The sequence below is a fragment of the Penicillium roqueforti genome (assembly GCF_015533775.1).
Source record: "Penicillium roqueforti strain LCP96 04111 chromosome Unknown scaffold_11, whole genome shotgun sequence".
Classification (NCBI taxonomy): Eukaryota; Fungi; Ascomycota; class Eurotiomycetes; order Eurotiales; family Aspergillaceae; genus Penicillium; species Penicillium roqueforti.
Window position 1 is genome coordinate 75,670 of NW_024067575.1, and position 17,384 is coordinate 93,053.

A 17,384-nucleotide genomic window follows, 5' to 3' on the forward strand; every position below is an offset into this window, starting at 1 on the left:
GGGTTCAGCGGGACCGGAATATGGATTTCCCGGAGGCGGGGAGTTTACGCTGGAGCTCCGAAGAGACATGTCAGTCCGTTGATCAATTGACATATTCGGAACTCTCGCAGAGTTCATTTTCATGAACGTCCAGTGGTTCAGGGTACCTCAATGAACCTCTGATTTGGTGCATGCCTCAGTATAACTGCCTTTAGGCTTTACAAGTCTTCTTTCACGCGATCAGCACCGTTATTCGCCATGGCCTTCGCCGTCGAAGTACAGGGTGAGACCAACCCACTCACCCCCCAAAATGTGCTCAATGCACTAGTACATGCGGCAAGCTCGTCTCAGCAGCAAGTTCAGACGGGTACCGAACAGCTCCAATACTGGGAGAAACAGGGCATGTACTACTCTTTTCTACAGGTATTAGTCGACAGTCTTGTTTGTTGCTGCTTCACTCAATAACACCTTTGATAATATATAGAATGCCTTTCTTGACTACTCCCTACCAAATGAAATTCGCTATCTCGCCATCATCCAACTGAAGAACGGCATTGACAAATACTGGCGGAAGACAGCACCGAAGTATGTTATGGGAATATCGCCAAGATGAGGTCGTGCTAACATTTATGAAAGTGCAATTAAACCGGAAGAAAAGGAACGCATTAAGAGCCGGGCTCTTGAGGCAGGAATCGTTGAGCCCGCACCGCTACTAGCTCTTCATAACTCGCTGATGATTGCCAAAATCATGCGCTTTGAGTTTCCTCATGACTGGTAAGCCAATATGCAGCTGTGTGTTTGCTCATCCTAATTCCAACCAGGCCCGATGCCATTCTGTTCATTATTTCCTCGCTCCGATCATCCGTCGAACCTGGAGCAAACCCGCTCCAACTTCCCCGAACTCTCCTCATGTTGCTACAAATAATCAAGGAATTATCTACGGCACGAATTCAACGAACGCGACACAATCTTCAGTCTGTATCGCCTGAGATATTCCAGTTACTGGGGGGCATCTATGTTGATAAAGTCAACCAATGGGGGACGATACTAGACCAAGGTGGTGCCAGCGAAGGGGAGTTGCTGGAGACGCTCGAATTGAGTTTGGTATCTCTCAAGGTCTTAAGACGCCTGATCATTGCTGGCTTTGAACACCCGAGTCGCAGCCAAGAAGTACAGGGCTTCTGGGAGCTCACCCATTCGCACTTTAGTAAATTCCATTCTCTTGTGGATGGGTCTACCAATCTACCCGAGCCAATCCATCGCGCTATCGAGAAACATTTGCTGCAGATGTCGAAATTGCATGTTGAAATGGCAAAGACACACCCCGCATCTTTCGCGTTGCTGCCAGATAGTATCTCGCTTGTCAAGTCGTATTGGTCATTAGTCGTCAAACTCGGCGAGAAGTATGACAGCCTTGGTGCTGGGGGCGAAAATGAAGGGAAATCTTTACCTGAGAAGACCGGCCTCCGGGCTTTGCTCTTGATCCGTGCATGCGCAAAAATGGCATTCAACCCTGCGAATACGTTCAAATACCAGACACCGGAAGACAAGGAGGAGCGAAAACAATCTGTTCAACTCGTCAAAACGCAACTCTTCACCGAAGAATTTGTGATCAATGTCATGGAGCTACTAGTCACTCAGTTCTTCAGGTTCCGCAAGATCGATTTCCAAGAGTGGGAAGAAGAACCGGAGGACTGGGAGAAGCGAGAGGAAGAGAACGCCGACGCTTGGGAGTTCTCAATCCGTTCATGTTCGGAAAAACTTTTCCTTGATCTTGTGATTCACTTCAAGGATTTACTGATTCCACGTCTGTTGACCGTATTCTATACTTTCGCGAGTAAGTTATTGATGAGCTGTATTAAGTGTGCGTGGCTCTAACACTTATACTCCAGGCACCGATAACCACAATGTGCTGTTGAAAGACTCGCTGTATTCTGCCGTCGGCTTGGCTGCGGCCAGTCTCGAACATCACCTGGACTTCAACGCATTCTTGGAGCATACCATGGTTGTTGAGGTCCAGTCTCAGGAACCAGAGTACAAGCTTCTGAGGAGAAGAACCGCGCTCGTTCTCGGCCAATGGGTCCCGGTTAAGGCAGGCGACCTGAACATGAACGCAATTTACCAGATCTTCCAGCATTTGCTCGGCAAGCATGATCCTTTGAACGACCTGGTCGTCCGCATTACTGCCGGTCGACAACTCCGGAGTGTACTTGACTCATATGAGTTTTCACCCGAAGCATTTATGTCGTTTGCGCCTACCATCTTGGAGAGTCTCATGTCTCTCGTTCAAGAAGTCGAATCCTCGGATACTAAGATGGGGCTTTTGGAGACGGTCCGTATGGTGGTGGTCAAGATGGAAGATCATGTAAGTTGTTGCCTCATTTTCGTTGGCGACTGTGCAACTCACAATATTAGATCACTCCCTTCTCCGATCGAATCATCTCTTTACTCCCACCATTGTGGGAAAGCTCCGGTGATGAGCATTTGATGAAACAAGCTATCTTGACTTTGCTGTCGTCTTTGATCCAATCGCTAGGACAGGAGTCTGTGAGATATCACTCTCTCATTCTTCCACTGATCCAAAGCTCTGTAGAACCTGGCTCGGTAAGTCCCGTGTGAATCATGCTACCCAGCTTAACCTAATCATTCAAGGAAACTATTGTTTACCTTCTAGATGAAGCACTGGATCTCTGGCATGCCATAATTCAGGCTACGCCATCTCCTGCCTCGCCGGAGATCATATCACTCCTTCCGTCTTTGTTCCCCATTCTCGAAGCAGCAACCGATAGCACTCCGCAGGCCATTCATATCCTTGAATCTTATGTGTTCCTCGCGCCACAGGAGATCCTCAGTGACCGTTTCCGCTTCCAACTCCTGGTGATCCTTGAATCACTACTCAAATCCACAACCAAGCAACGTCTCGGTGTGATACCTCGCCTTGTTGATTTATTGCTTCGCGGCGCTGAGACTGTCGACGGCGGTAGCGAAGCAACCTACCGTGTCATTTCCCAATCCCTTCTGGAGAGCTCATTCCTTGCCTCCCTGCTAGAAGGCCTTTACTCTGCCCACGAAGCGAGTCAGACGTCTGGCCCAAATAGAAAATCCTCACCTGTGGTCGGTGTCGTCGAGAGTGATTACTACTCTGTGCTAGCGCGCCTTGCGCTGGCCAGCCCTACCATTCTAGCCTCATCGGTCGCCGCCGCGACCAACTCATCCGAAGAACAATCTCTGACCTGGATCATGACCGAATGGTTTTTGCACTACGATAACATTGGCAGTATCAACCAAAAGAAACTTCACGTACTTGCCCTCACCCAACTCTTGGCCCTACAAGGAGCGCCACTCGACCCGTCTTTACCCCCGCCACCCCCTGCCTACATCCTCTCTTTCCTGCAATCATATCTAAGTGTATGGACAGATCTTATTACCGAGTTAGCAGACGGAAGTACCGACCCAAATGCCGATTACTTGGTATGCTGGAATGCACCAGCCGGGTCTGCAACGGCGATGCCAGAAACCACACAAGAGGTCGAATCGCCTGAGATCATTCGTCGCCGTGACTGGCAGTCCGGGGATGCAATCCACCGCTTCATGATTCGGGACTTTGTGCGCCATCGTCTGCAAGAGGTTATTGCTGGCTGTGGTGGGGCGCAGCGGTTCCAAGACGAATGGCTAGTCAACGTTGACACTGACGTTGTTGCGGCGTTTGGAGCACTTGGACTGCTCTGAGGTAGGAAGAAGACCCCTTGCTCATTTTGATATCATTGGGACTTTGCATTGCCTCCGTTTCATTGTATATGCTTCTTACACCCTCATATTGTTATGTTTGCATGACCACCAGGTCCACCTATTCCATTTTTAGCATTCCCAGAATCCCAGCCACATATCCCAATCCATCAGATATCCTTTCGGAGCTTATTGTACTTGCTAAAAATAGATCTTTCATGAGACCTTAATTCTTATACATTGCGAATGAGAAATGAACCTTGGAATTGTTGTGATTCATTTTATTTCTCGCTAGGCAAGAGATCCCAAAAAAGAAAAAGAAGGAAAAAGAAGGCCTACTAAAACACAGCCTTCTCCAGGAAAGGGGAGGTACCATGTAAGGTACTTATCGAGGTCATTTTGAGATAAAGTTAGTCAAGGTTGCCCCGGTAGTCTCCACGTGTACCTTCCTAGGTTGGGATTTTACTAAATACTAGTAGGGAAGATGGCTATCCTCCAGCAAGAAGGCCTTAAGAGAGTAGACGAATATCCGTTGAATTATCAGTTTCACAACCTAACCAGCGAGCCTTAGAAATTAAGCACACCATAAAACAGCGAGGAATCAACTCGCTCATACGCAAGCCCAGCAGACAATTAAAAGAATACGAATCGGGTCTGGACAAAAGTTGGACAAAAGAAAACAAAAACACGGCAAAATCAGTAGCATGCTCCATGCGACATTGGAAAAACAGGAGGAGAATCAAGGCACATACCAGCTAGCGCTCAGCACTGGCCGGGGAATTCACGGCTAGTAACAGGGTTGGGGAAGACACCGCCAGCGATTTGCGCTTGCATGTCCCACTCGGGAGCACCTTCGGTCTTCCAGGTCCAGTAGAGCCAGCCAGTACCCTTCTCGTAAGCATCAAGTTGACCTTCGATGAAGCGACGAATGTTGCTTCGGTCATCCTCGGACAGAGCATCCACGGATCCAGTAGACTTGCCCTCACAGCTGCCGATATACTGACTACCGGAGAAGGTACCATCGTAGCGGGCACCGACACCCTTTCCGTTCAGGTATTTGGCACAGTCGGTCATGGCACCGGTCCACTCACCAACAACAGCCCACTTATCAGAGGTCACAACATGGTCTTTGGCAAAGCTGCAGACGTTGCTAACGTGTGTTTGGGTATCCATGGCGAGAAGACCGCTGTCAAACACTTCGTAGTGGTGGGTGTCCATCATCACATACCAGACACCGGTAGACTCGCTCATGAAGCCGTTCCATGATTCAGTGGGCACGAAACCATCATGCAGGACAATTGTGGTGTCCTGGCTTGCCTTTCGGACAAGGCCCCATGAATCGTAGTAGTACTGTCTCAGACCATCTTGGCTCACTCCACCTGGGATGCTAGGCTCGTTCAAAGCCTCGATCGCAGTCACGACGTCTCCATCGCCTTCGTAGCGTTTGGCGAGAGCCTCCAAGGCATCTTTGGTATCGTCAACAGTGTTACCCTGTTGCCATTGAATAGAACCGCGCTTTCCACTGTTGTCAAAGCCATTTTGAGAGCCAGGGGCTGTATTGTTGGTCAGTGGTTGCTATGTAATATATAGGTCCTGACACGTACCTCCATGCAAGTCAAGAATGACTTTGAGACCGGCGGCGCGAGCCCAGCCGATGGCCTGGTCCAGATACTCTAGCTGACCATCGACATAATGATCACCATCCAAGCGCTTCAGGGCCCAGTATCCCACGGGGATTCTGACGTGGTTCATTCCTGCACTGGCGATTTGGTTCAAGTCGTCGGCGGTAATGAAAGTGCTCCAGTGCTTGGTCAGAACAGAGCGACATTCGTTCGCACCCAAAGTCTCACAAAGAGACCACTCATCGACAGCAGCATCACCAGCTGCGTCAAAAAGAGATGGAGTGATCCAGGGCTCTGTTACCAGCCAGCCACCGAGGTTGACACCCCGGACCTTGTCACCACGGTAGTTGAATTTTAGGCTACTATACACCAATGTCGGTTAGTATCGTAGAGCTTTAGTTCTGATAGAGAGATACCACTCACACTGTTGGCGTAGCCTGAGCCAAGGCTACCAATAAAGACAGTCCGAGCACGGACGCCTGGGAGAACTTGGACATGGACGGCATGCTGATAACCCTAACTTGGTAAGAAGTCAGGAGGCTGGTGTTGAGTAATGAGGAATGAGGAATGAAGAATGAAGATTCAGGAATGAATATATTTGAGATGAATGGCTGGAGAACAGCAGTTATAAGTGACTTGATGTAGCCGGATGCAGGGAAACAAAGGTTACTGGGCGAGAACGGAAGTCCCCACGGGGAATGATGGAGATTGAAGTAAAAGTAACGTACCTGTATAGACTATTCTTCGAGGTCTGAATCAAGAGGAAGGTGGAGTGTCCGAAAACAGAGACAAAGGGCTTGTTCTCTTGACGAGGGTAACAATGATAGTTGGATAATGTGGGGATAAAGGCTGTGAAAATGTCTGTCACCTCGTCACCTCGTCACTATGTGTTTTATTGGCAACTGCGACCCAAAATAGTATCCGAGGAAGCTATACTTCATTGCCCTATATCAAATTAGAAAACCAGGCTTCCCTTGCGACTTCCCCTTTTATTCTCATTGATACTTCTAATATAGACACACATAATAGCCTACATGTTCAACTATTAAAAGAATTAAATTCTGCTTGCAGCAAAATCTCACATTCCGTGATGATCGACACGTGGCAGCTCCGACAACTTTTACGGAATGTCATTGCTTGACAGCTTCTAGACGTCGAGCTTGAGCTTAAAATTATTTACTCTACGTAGTGTTAGTGTAAGAGTGAACTTAATCATTCTTGGGTTCTGCAGATCGAATGCTGTTTCATAAGGGTGATAAGGGTATTTTTGGGACTAAGTGCGCACATCGCTGTGGTAAGGTTTTTATTCACTCTAAAGTCCTCTAAAGAAATGTTAGAATTATTCGAAACCCATTACACTATGAAATACGCTGGGAATGTGGAGTGGTCGGTATAGTCGAGTCAAAATGGTCGACCGTCGTCCTCGGTACTTCTGTTTCCGGCGACAACTCCATTATATCTGAGACATTGTACCCCAGACAATTCCATTGTTACACTCTCCGGGCCATTGTCTGCTCGCCGGCCCGTCGACAAATCGGGTAGAGTATTGGTCTGCACATGGTTGCAACTTGACCTTGGAGGTCTTGGACTCTGAATTTGTTACCTTGAGGTATAAGAAAAAATGCATGAGAATGTGAAGAATGTTGAGAGAACGGAATGTCCACGCGTTTCACGGGTCTGGGCCCTCGAGGTCTGAACCAAGTCACTGCAGTTCGGCTCAACCTCTTTCAGGTGACAGAGCAAAAGGAAGTTGCACTCAAACTATGGATAAAAGGTAAAAGAGTGAATAAGTTGGTATTTCTGTCTTCTGTCATACAATACACATATCTGCTAGAGTCCAGCAAATAGATCTACATACTCTCGAATTGAGACTCAGTTCTCGGTCTCAGGCTCAGGAGCCGACGAATCCAAAGGAAGAGAAAGTCCGACGCGGTCAATAGTCCGGGTGTAAATGACACCACCATTGGCTTTGTCCTCGCGCACGACCAAGTCCTTGCGGTTGGTGTCGACAAGAAGACGGATCAAGTCCGGGCGCATGTAGTGGCCGCCGAAATCGGCCAAAGCCTTGCTCAGATGGATCTCGTCGAGGTCAATCTGTTTGATCAATTAGTTTGACATTCTGATAGAACAAAAATATTCTCCACTTACGTCAACGAAAAGAAGTCCTTGGAAGTCTTTGGCGGGGTGGGGAACGAGGTTCTGTCCATCGGGACCGAAGATACGGCCATTTCCGTTGTAGATCTCGGGGTCCTCAAGCTCTTTTCCAGGAGGTGTGTTGACCTTGATTCCCTCGGCGGTAATTGTCTGCCACGGGGCAAGAGTGAATGTACCGGTCTCGGCTGCGTAAGCAGGGGTAACAAGCTGAGCAGTCTTGTCAGTAATCAGATCAAGTCGTTGCAAAAATAAAGAAGGGGGAAATATACATCTGCGTTTGCTTCGGCAATGTTGGTGTAAGGGTCAGGGTACTTGAGGGTCTCCTTTCCGGGGTACAGAGGCCAAGCAGCGATGTGCACCTGCTCACCGAGCGAGGCAGCGTACGCCTTGAGGAAGGGGTTCATGTTCTCCCAGCAGTTCAGGTGTCCAATGCGGCCGAGCTCGGTGTCCATCACCGACTCGGTAGTGTCGCCAGTGCCGTCTCCGAAAACAAGGCGCTCGACGTGGGTGGCCCTGATCTTGCGACGGTGGTTGATGACATCTCCAGCTGGGCTGATCATGACCTGAGTCGTGTACAAGCTGGCGAGATCGAGCTCCGAGTATCCAAGAGACACCCAAATCTTGTTGGCCTTGGCGGCCTCGCGGATGCGGCGCATCTCCTCCGAGTTGGAGGCGAGACTGTTCTCGCGGTACTTCTTCAGCAAGGGCAGGCTCTCCTGGTAGGTCACCTTCCAAGCCCAGTAGGGGTAACCGGGAATCCCTATTCATCTTGTCAGTACATTGCATCCGGTACTTGGGACTGTGATACTAACACAGCTCGGGGAAAGCAATCAGCTTGCAGCCAGCCTTTCCTGCTTCATCGATCCAGTGGATTGTCCGGCGGACGGATTCCTGAAGGTCGAACCAGCCAGGCTCAGCATTGACTGCTGCGGCCTTGTACTTCTTGAGAACGGTAACCATGTTGAGATGCTTGTTGTACTTTGACGAGTGTTTGCTTTGAAGACTGTTGTGTAGAATGGAAATCCTTATCTTAAGCCTGGGGAGATCCTCAATTTATAACACTTCCAGCGGCCTCATACGTTGGCTTGAAATGATAGTCTACATCCCCAAACCCCGAAGTACAAGAGGAGTAACATCATGAGATTCGGAAGCTCTCGGACTCGGGGAGTAATTCTATAATCGTCGCCATGTTTGGCAGTAAAGTGCAACTCGGGAAGTCAACACGGGGTTTGCTTCAATGCAGTGTCACGAGAGAAGATAGTCCCGGAAGTTCGATAATCCGCATTAAAGCCAATACATACCTACATATGATAAGCCCGGGGTCTGTTAGGGCTAAATTTGATACAGATCACGCCATGATAGATAAGTGGACCTGATCATTGTAGAACTTCGGTGATCTGCCCTAATCCCGGGGTCATACAAAACGTTCCCGGATTGTTCCACCCAAATCCCGATATCAATTCAATCCCGATGGAGATGAGCGGTCACTATGCTGACGAGAAGATGGGGATTGTATCGTTCGATTCTGAGTGTTCCCTGGGATTTCGGAGAACTCCTAATGTGATTGGACTAGATAATACTTACCAAATGCCGCTCGCCACTCGCAAACTCCTAGATACAGGCAAATCCCTTAGCTAGATACTTTGGGATCTGCGCCGTTATCTTCTGGCTCTTTGGTACACGATATCTCGACTATCTTCTACTCAATGGGCCAGATGCATATGATCACAGGTCAAGCATCTACAATTCCTAACGGATCTTGGCTTTGTCTCACCATGTCCCGTTACACCACACATATGATACAACACGCTGAAAGGAACGCAGAATAATATCTTCATATCATATTATTGCTTTTGAATGTTATCAAATATTACGCGTTATTAGGTCCAGGCATGGAAATGCCCACCAAGTTTATTTATAGCCACGATGAGAAGCTTGGCACGAGGTAAATTCTTCTTCAGTCGACAGCTATAGTTTAACCATTTCGCCAGCCTCAAAGCGCAAATCAACCACAGTTACGAGGACTTTTTGGGACCATCAGGACAATGGGTTTTTTTTGCCGGGCAGAAAATTAGGAGAAAAAAAAAATACCGCCTAACCAACTTGCCAGGCGCCAACACACGGTATGTGTTTTCGACACGATTAGGTGCCAAAGTTTATCCTCAGGAGGAGTAATATTAATGCCTGATAATGCCCGAAGAGATGAAGCTATTTAGGGACCATCTGGTCTATGAATCTGAAGCAATTTAAATTAAGGGAATTGTTGCCCGTACCGGATGCTCGGCCTGAAATTCCAATACCGCCTTCCTGATCGGGTACAACTCAGAATTATGCCATATTTCTGCCATACTTCGCCGTGTGCAAGTTTGGAAGCGGTGAGAGAGCGGTAGGCAGAACCAAGTGTCCAGGCAGGTACCCGGTTCTCGACCAAATTAGGACTGTGCCGATAGGGATTACCAAATTAGGAAGGCCGTACTGAAAATTCAGGCTAGGGATGTGAGCATCTAGTACCAGCAAGAATTCCCTTGACTCAAATTATTTCATACTTCGGAGTATAGTATAATTGCGGAGCGAAGCGAAGCAAGTAAATCATAACCTCGTGTGTGTGTATATCACGTGACCAGTTTATTTTTATCCTACTCCAAAATAATTAGTCTTAATGCGGTGAATATGTAATCGGCTAACTTGGGCAGAATAGCCCAACCGGCAAAAAAAACTAGCCCTAAGCGGTAACCCGATTAGGCCGGTTGTCGTGATGGTCCCTAAAAGCCCTCGTACTACACAGTAGTATGTCCTATCTACCGCAATACATTAGTTCACATTGGGATTTTGGGGATTTTGGGCTTTTCTTACCATCTTTCGCAATCGGATTGTCCGTCTGTACAATATTGCCGGCTGTAACCGAGCCCGTTGCACAGCAACACCATCTATCATTTTCTTTTTTGCAAAAGAAATCCACTGCCGACGTTACGTTACTTTCTAGTACAATATACAATATACAAGTAATCTGCCACATGTACGTATTCCGAATTAAGGCTGGCATAACCGACACTAGCCTACGATGAGGTTTTCTTGCTAGCGTCAGCCGTTAGAAGTGAATTTCTTAGCCAGTCAGGAAAGGTCATACATAGATCGGTTAGAGATAAGAACCCTCCAAAATCAAGGACAAAGTATTCATTTGCTTAAAAGCTGGTTATGTATTTTTCTATCACACCACGATTCCCATCATCCAAGTTCGGAATATATGATTGGAACATCGACTCAACTCACCATAAGCCCCGCTCGTAGAACGTGGGGAAGAACGAAGCCAAAAACTAGCCAACGTCTTGGGCTTAAGCGGACAGCAACGGACAAAACAACCCGCCAATAGGGAAGAGAGGATCGTCGCGCCAAGCCTGACTCTGAGGGACAGGGCGGCCATTCGGATTCTTAAATTGAAAGCTGATACAACCTCAAGCTACCACGTCATCGGAGTCTGCGGGGTAGGGCAATGCTAGTTCATTGTGAGGAGCGAGTGAATGGTAAGTATATCGAGATCAGATTATGGCCAGACCATTGTGTCAAATATATATCCCGCTCAGGGTGGGGACGCTGGTGTGCCATGCAATCCGGACGCAAGGGATTGGCCAGGAAACATGATCCTTGCTGAACTAGCAATGCAAGATCAAATCATTCGATGTAAACATGACTTCATTCTTAGATTTGACTTGGATATGCAGATGCGCTGCATATCTCCGCTAACAGATGAGACAGCAAGCAATATTACTTTCCTTGCACGGGAAATGCATGTCTGGGGTAAAGCCAGATCGGCTGTCGCCCGTGTGTTGCGATCGGCGTTAATATTCTCGCAGTATTGGGCAGAGCAGTCGGCTCAGACCGAACGTTCTGTCGCGTGACTCGTGTTTTTACTGGCGCGAAATGCTCCGTGGAATACGGAATACCTCTTCCTGCTGTTATTTGTCGCTCCTGGAACTGCCGAGAGACAGTTATTATTGCACGTCGGCAATTTCCACCTATCTCGAGAACCCAGCGTGCCCGTAGCAGGCAAGATCCAGCTCATTCCTTGTGATGGGTAGTTTAATTACTATTCGCGCATCGACCGTCGGCTCTTGGCTGCTGTCCTTGGCTCCTGCGCTGTTAGTAACGCCAAGCGGTGGGTGATGCTCCCTGTGTTCGGACAACAGCCAGCGGCCGACATACTTCCGGTCCTCAGTGAATCTGAGTTTCCGGGCATCCTGTGTACTTCCTGCGGGGTTGGCCCTTGTGGGTGCATCTCTGCCAAGTGGCCATGTTGTATGCAGGGACTCACCGTGCCATGAGTCTGCTAGTCCCGCGTAAGCAGGGTCCGATGTATTTAAGTCCAGATCATGCCCAAAATGTGATATCTTCCGAAGACCTTTGGAACTGTCACTGTGTGTGTATACTGCCAAGATCTGAGTTTCTCCAGTCAACATGCATTTGGCTCAGAGTTTTCTCTTGTCGTGTCTAGTGGCAACTGGTCTAGCTCTCCCTAGTACCGAGCACCAGGAAAACAAGGCGCGCAGTGTGGGTTACTCTCTTAAGGAGCCTCCCTTGACAACGCCATGGACCGACAAAGTCGGAACGAACCCATGGCCCGAATATCCGCGACCGTTACTGCAGCGTTCTGAATGGAAGAATCTCAACGGGGTGTGGAAGTACCAAAATGCCGAAGGTCTCGATGCTGTTCAGCAGCCCCCTTTTGGGCAGGTACTTGCGCAGGATGTTTTGATTCCATCGTGTCTTGAGAGTGGATTGTCCGGTAGGTCCTCTCCTGCTTACTGCGTTAGCATCGAGAATTGATAAATTCGCAGGCATTCAAAGCGATTGGGCTTTGTACTCTTGGTTTTCGACATCCTTCGAGGTATCTCCTTCTTGGAAGGGTGAACAGGTACTGCTCAATTTTGGAGCCGTAGACTACGAAGCCACTGTCTTTGTCAATGGTGAAAAGGCAGGCTTCCACCGTGGCGGATACTTCCGCTTCGCGGTAGACGTGACAAAGTACCTGAAGTTTGATCAGCAGAATGAGCTGTGAGTATCTCAGGATCCTAAACAGTCTGCACATCTGACTTTGAATACAGACTTGTTTTCGTACATGATCCTACCGACGATGGGGACTATGTGATCCCCATTGGAAAGCAGACCCTGAGACCTAGTCACATCTTTTATACCCCGTGCAGTGGGATATGGCAAACTGTTTGGCTGGAGGCTGCCCCATCCAATCACATCACCCAACTCGATCTTGACGCAAACATGGATGGTCAAGGTAAGTCTCTGAGTTTGTGGAAATGCTGCTTGATTCTGACCGTGTAGTAAATATCACTGTACACAGCTCTGCTAAGGAGAAATCCGCCCAGGCCGAAGTCACTGTCCATCAAGATGGCAAGACTGTTGCAACCCACAAAGGCCCCACTAACGAGCCATTCCAATTCATCGTATCTTCGCCCAAACTCTGGTCTCCGGACTCCCCAAACCTGTACAATGTGACTGTCAAACTTGGCGAAGATCTAGTGGAGAGCTATATAGGCTTCCGTACAGTCTCCAGGGGTACGGTTGACGGAATTGAGCGACCCCTGCTCAATGGAAAATTCATTTTCATGTTCGGTACTCTGGACCAAGGCTATTGGCCCGACGGTTTATACACGCCCCCCAGCAAAGAGGCGATGGTGTACGATTTGGAAATGTTGAAGAAGTTGGGATTCAACATGGTGCGCAAGCATGTGAGTGTCGCCGCGTTGCATATCACATGGTTTCTCGCGCTCACACCGTGGAATGTAGATCAAAGTCGAGACCGATCTGTTCTATCAAGCCTGCGACGAGCTCGGTCTGCTTGTAATCCAGGACATGCCTTCCCTGCGCCCGTCGCAGTCCAAGAGGGACGCAAATGGAAACTCAGTTACTATCCTACCGGACGAGAAGCAGCAGGCTGAGTTCACTCGCCAGTTGGACCTGTTGGTTAACCAATTGAAGAGCTTCCCTAGTATCGTAACTTGGGTAAGTCATGATGTGAAACCGAAAGACCAGACGTTAACCACTATCTAGGTCATCTACAACGAAGCCTGGGGCCAGATCACAGAATACTACCCCGAGTTTGAGCTGACCGAGCGGGTTAGACAGCTGGACCCCACTCGGCTTGTGGACTCGACGACGGGCTGGGACGACCACGGCGCTGGAGACTTTAGTGTATGCGCCCCTGTGGCCCAGGCTCCAGCCACGTGGCTCACTAACATCTCGTAGGACAATCACCATTACGCAAATCCACAATGTGGCACCCCCTTTTATTCCACACCCTCGAGCCCCTACGATCCCACCCGGATTGGATTCCAGGGCGAATTCGGCGGCATCGGGAGTAATGTGTCCATGGAGCATCTGTGGAACAACCAAGCGGCCATCGATACAATTGACCAGACGTACGAGATTGACACCACCATTGAGGCATGGAATTACCGTAGTCACCTTCTCCTGACCGAGCTCGAGGATCAGATCCGCCTGTACGCATGCAGTGGGGGGGTCTGGACCCAGACGACCGATGTCGAGGGCGAGGTCAACGGACTGCTTACCTATGACCGTCGCGTGGCCAGAGTCCAGGTGAAGCAGTGGCAGGCGGATATCAAGGCTCTGTATGATGCCGCGGCTGCACGGGCCACGACGACCGGCAATTAGTGGGCAGAAGACGCCACCCGAGGTTATCTGGAAGCGATGACTCTCCGGAGGATGGAGTCTTGTATATAATCTTTTATGGGCTCATTGTCTCGAAATGGAATCCCCCGTGTTATTGAAAATGCCCGTGGACGAGCCGCGATCAGCACTTTCTTTGACGCCCCCGTTTCACAATTTTCACAATTTTCATTAGGAATATTGTGACTGGCCGGTTATTTTCGACAACCCCTGGGCCGCTGTCGCTGTCACATTTCCCCAGAAATCCCACACCCATGGAATAAAGCCGTTAAACTAAACGGTTCCAGGGGGCCATTCGAGAACCAGTCCTGTTCTAGACCTAACTGGGGAACCAAGTCGGCAAAAGCGATCGTCTACCGCGGCTGTTTTTCGAAACATCCGGATCGAGAAAACAAGGACAGCCTTTCTCCGTGTGATCTATTCGGAGAATTAAAAGAATCCAAGCTCGCAGGGCAAGGGCCTCAATTTTGGGCCGTGAAAAATTTTCGCCCTAATGTGCTCAGTTCGAAGAGATTTCACTCCGGACTATTGATCATGCCATATCCACATCCGATCTATCCTTTCCCGATCTACGGAGAATCCCATCAGGCCATGTCATCACACGACGCGAGTTCGCGTGTACAAAGTAGATTTCATTACGGGTAGAGGGTCCACGTCGGTTGACATGCAGGCGTTTCCTGATTTTTTTTTTCGACGCTATTGCTTTGTTAGTCCCGATTCCCCCCTATTACAGTCTGTACTTTGTACTCGTCGAGGTCGCAATCCTTCGGACCCACACATCCACTGGTTCGGCAATCTCTAACTAGCATACAGCTTACACTTATTAAGGGGCGCTGTGAAGTGCCGAGCCAATTGTATTGTGATAGTTACAATCTGGGGACTGCAGTTGATGCAACGCTTGATTTCCAAGGCAATCAACGGACGATCGATGCATGTCTACCACGTATTTATATGTACCCAACAGTCTGAGACAACACGAATAGCATCACCAGGTCCGCAACCCCGTCGGACCCGAACGGAACCCACTTCATCACGGGTCCTAAGAGAAACCGTTTAGCCCGTAGCGGAGTTCCGGAGCCAGTGAACAAGAGTCAGATTCAAATGCCGATTCATCCATTTAATCGCATTAATTCGCTTTGCACGGGCAATGGTTCGCGACAGTTGAACATGGGTGACTTTAGTGTTTTATATCCCCGGCATGCTAAAAACGCCATCTGGTATACTAGCATCTGACAGCTTCCTCACCGGCTGGTTAGAGTTGAGCCTACAGTATTCTCGACATTCCTAGTCGCTTGTTTCAGGTTGCCGAGTCTGATAGCACGGCACCCATGGATCTTGCCGTTCTTGGCTGTGCAGTTTTGCTTTTTTCGCTTTTTCGCTTTTTTCGCTTTTTCGCTTTTTTCGCTTTTTCGTCTAGTTCGGAGATTGCAGGAATCAGCCCACACATTCCTACAAATAGATGATTACTCCACTTTAGAGAGTCACTAAGTCATCTCGCCCTATGGTCTGATTCGATCAGCACTTTACTTGGGTCTTCAATCGAAGTTTTTAGGGAAAAAGCTCGCCTGAGATCGGGTAATGTCGCTTTTCTGGGTAAGAGTCATGGATCGTCCCCTTCCAGGATTCCTTGGAGCGGAGCCCAACAGGATGTGTTTTATAGTTTAGTGGCTTTCAATTTAATCGTGTTGCATCCAATATAGGAGAACGGTGAACGGAGTAATCTTGAACGGAGATCGCGCATCGATGGTATAAATACTCGATCCGCCAGCTTGCCACGAGGTGCTCCAGTTTTATCTTCTCCTTCATACTCTCGATCTACCTTTCCAACCGTTTTCCCCACCCCGACAAGGAAGACCCCAGCTGTTCGCAACATAATAAAGTGTCAGAAGCCATGGATTTCAGATCAGGATCAGGATCGGCTGGTGCGCCAATGCATGTCGACCGGAAACTGCTCTATACAAGCTTGGAAGAGCGAATCAAGTACCTCCATAGCTTCCTCGACTTCAACTCTAGTAAGCTTTTACCATGGACCACCCTCGAGTCAGCCACTAACGTCATTCCCCCCAGGCGATATCGAAGCACTGCTCTCTGGCAACAAATACATCAAACAATTGATCCCGGCAGTCGTCAACCTGGTATATAAGAAGATTCTCCAATATGACATCACATCCCGCGCCTTCCACACACGGACAACAGTCGACGAGACCGAACCCGAGGAGGGCTACCTCCAGGAAGACACACCGAAAATTCAGCGCCGCAAGCTGTTCCTGCGCTGGTACCTGACGCGTCTATGCCAGGACCCGACAACAATGGAATTCTGGCGGTACTTGAACAAAGTTGGGTAAGTTCAGCCCTATCCGTTCCCAGATTTCCGTTCCCGGCGTGAGATTATCGTGCAACGCTAACCTGATGTGTAACACAGCATGATGCACAGCGGACAAGTACGCAGAACACCTCTCAACATCGAGTACATTCACCTCGGCGTATGCCTGGGCTACATCCAAGATATCTGGATCGAAGCCATGCTATCCCACCCACACCTGTCGCTGCGACGCAAGATCGCGCTCGTGCGCGCCGTCAACAAGATCCTCTGGATCCAGAACGATCTCTTCGCCCGGTATCACTCTAGCGACGGTGAAGAGTTCGCCGACGAGATGTCCATGTTCAACTATACCGAGGATCAGGAGGGATATCTCGGCGAAAAGCGCATTCTCGGCAGCAGCTCCGGTAGCTCGACCGAGGATGACCGGTCCAGTATTTCTAGCGGTATAGCGCCCTCTATAGATGGTGTGGCGCCTTCCATACACAGTGTGGCGCCGTCCATACAAAGCGCGTCCACTGCGCCGAAGGGATCGGCGTGTCCCTTCGCAGAGATGGCCAAGGGCAGCAATTCGACCGAGACGAAGATTTGGGCCAATTGAGGGCACGGCTTGTATTATTTGTGCAGGTCACAATTCGCATCTTTCAGGCGCATGGGGATATGGGATCATGGTGATAGGGCTGGACTCGGGAAGAATGTGTTTTTGGATATACCTTTTGATCATAGACGCTGAATAATTCAAAAAGCCATGTCATGTCGTTCATCTCATCTCCATCTCACTGCATCTCTGCTTTGTCATCTTTTGGGGGGGGGGGGGGGCGGGGGGGGGGGGGGGGGGGGGGGGGGGGGGGGGGCGGGGGGGGGGGGGGGGGGGGTGTGGGCGGGGG

General features: G+C 49.3%; 5 protein-coding genes across 5 annotated transcripts; 3 read left to right on the top strand and 2 right to left on the bottom strand.

Annotated features, from left to right (window-relative positions):
- Window positions 1–237: 237 nt before the first annotated feature.
- LCP9604111_4926 (putative importin 11) lies at window positions 238–3,708 on the top strand (the record flags this gene model as incomplete). Its single annotated transcript, XM_039072679.1, has 7 exons — window positions 238–402; window positions 464–564; window positions 616–753; window positions 801–1,816; window positions 1,872–2,344; window positions 2,395–2,583; window positions 2,632–3,708. 7 exons carry the CDS (start codon window positions 238–240, stop codon window positions 3,706–3,708), a joined length of 3,159 nt encoding a protein of 1,052 aa, XP_038928897.1.
- Window positions 3,709–4,467: 759 nt separating this feature from the next.
- On the bottom strand, window positions 4,468–5,833 carry exg1 (glucan 1,3-beta-glucosidase; the record flags this gene model as incomplete). Its single annotated transcript, XM_039072680.1, has 3 exons — window positions 4,468–5,258; window positions 5,310–5,689; window positions 5,751–5,833. 3 exons carry the CDS (start codon window positions 5,831–5,833, stop codon window positions 4,468–4,470), a joined length of 1,254 nt encoding a protein of 417 aa, XP_038928898.1.
- Window positions 5,834–7,199: 1,366 nt separating this feature from the next.
- On the bottom strand, window positions 7,200–8,441 carry LCP9604111_4928 (carbon-nitrogen hydrolase family protein; the record flags this gene model as incomplete). The annotated part of the gene is made up of 4 exons (XM_039072681.1): window positions 7,200–7,421; window positions 7,476–7,688; window positions 7,751–8,241; window positions 8,294–8,441. 4 exons carry the CDS (start codon window positions 8,439–8,441, stop codon window positions 7,200–7,202), a joined length of 1,074 nt encoding a protein of 357 aa, XP_038928899.1.
- Window positions 8,442–11,933: 3,492 nt separating this feature from the next.
- Window positions 11,934–14,162, top strand: LCP9604111_4929 (putative hydrolase; the record flags this gene model as incomplete). Its single annotated transcript, XM_039072682.1, has 7 exons — window positions 11,934–12,261; window positions 12,314–12,530; window positions 12,581–12,765; window positions 12,813–13,219; window positions 13,278–13,493; window positions 13,542–13,682; window positions 13,737–14,162. The coding sequence occupies 7 exons, from the start codon at window positions 11,934–11,936 to the stop codon at window positions 14,160–14,162; spliced, it is 1,920 nt and encodes a 639-aa protein (XP_038928900.1).
- A 1,906-nt stretch (window positions 14,163–16,068) lies between these two features.
- LCP9604111_4930 (protoglobin family protein) lies at window positions 16,069–17,098 on the top strand (the record flags this gene model as incomplete). Its single annotated transcript, XM_039072684.1, has 3 exons — window positions 16,069–16,189; window positions 16,245–16,518; window positions 16,600–17,098. 3 exons carry the CDS (start codon window positions 16,069–16,071, stop codon window positions 17,096–17,098), a joined length of 894 nt encoding a protein of 297 aa, XP_038928901.1.
- Between the last annotated feature and the right edge of the window lie 286 nt (window positions 17,099–17,384).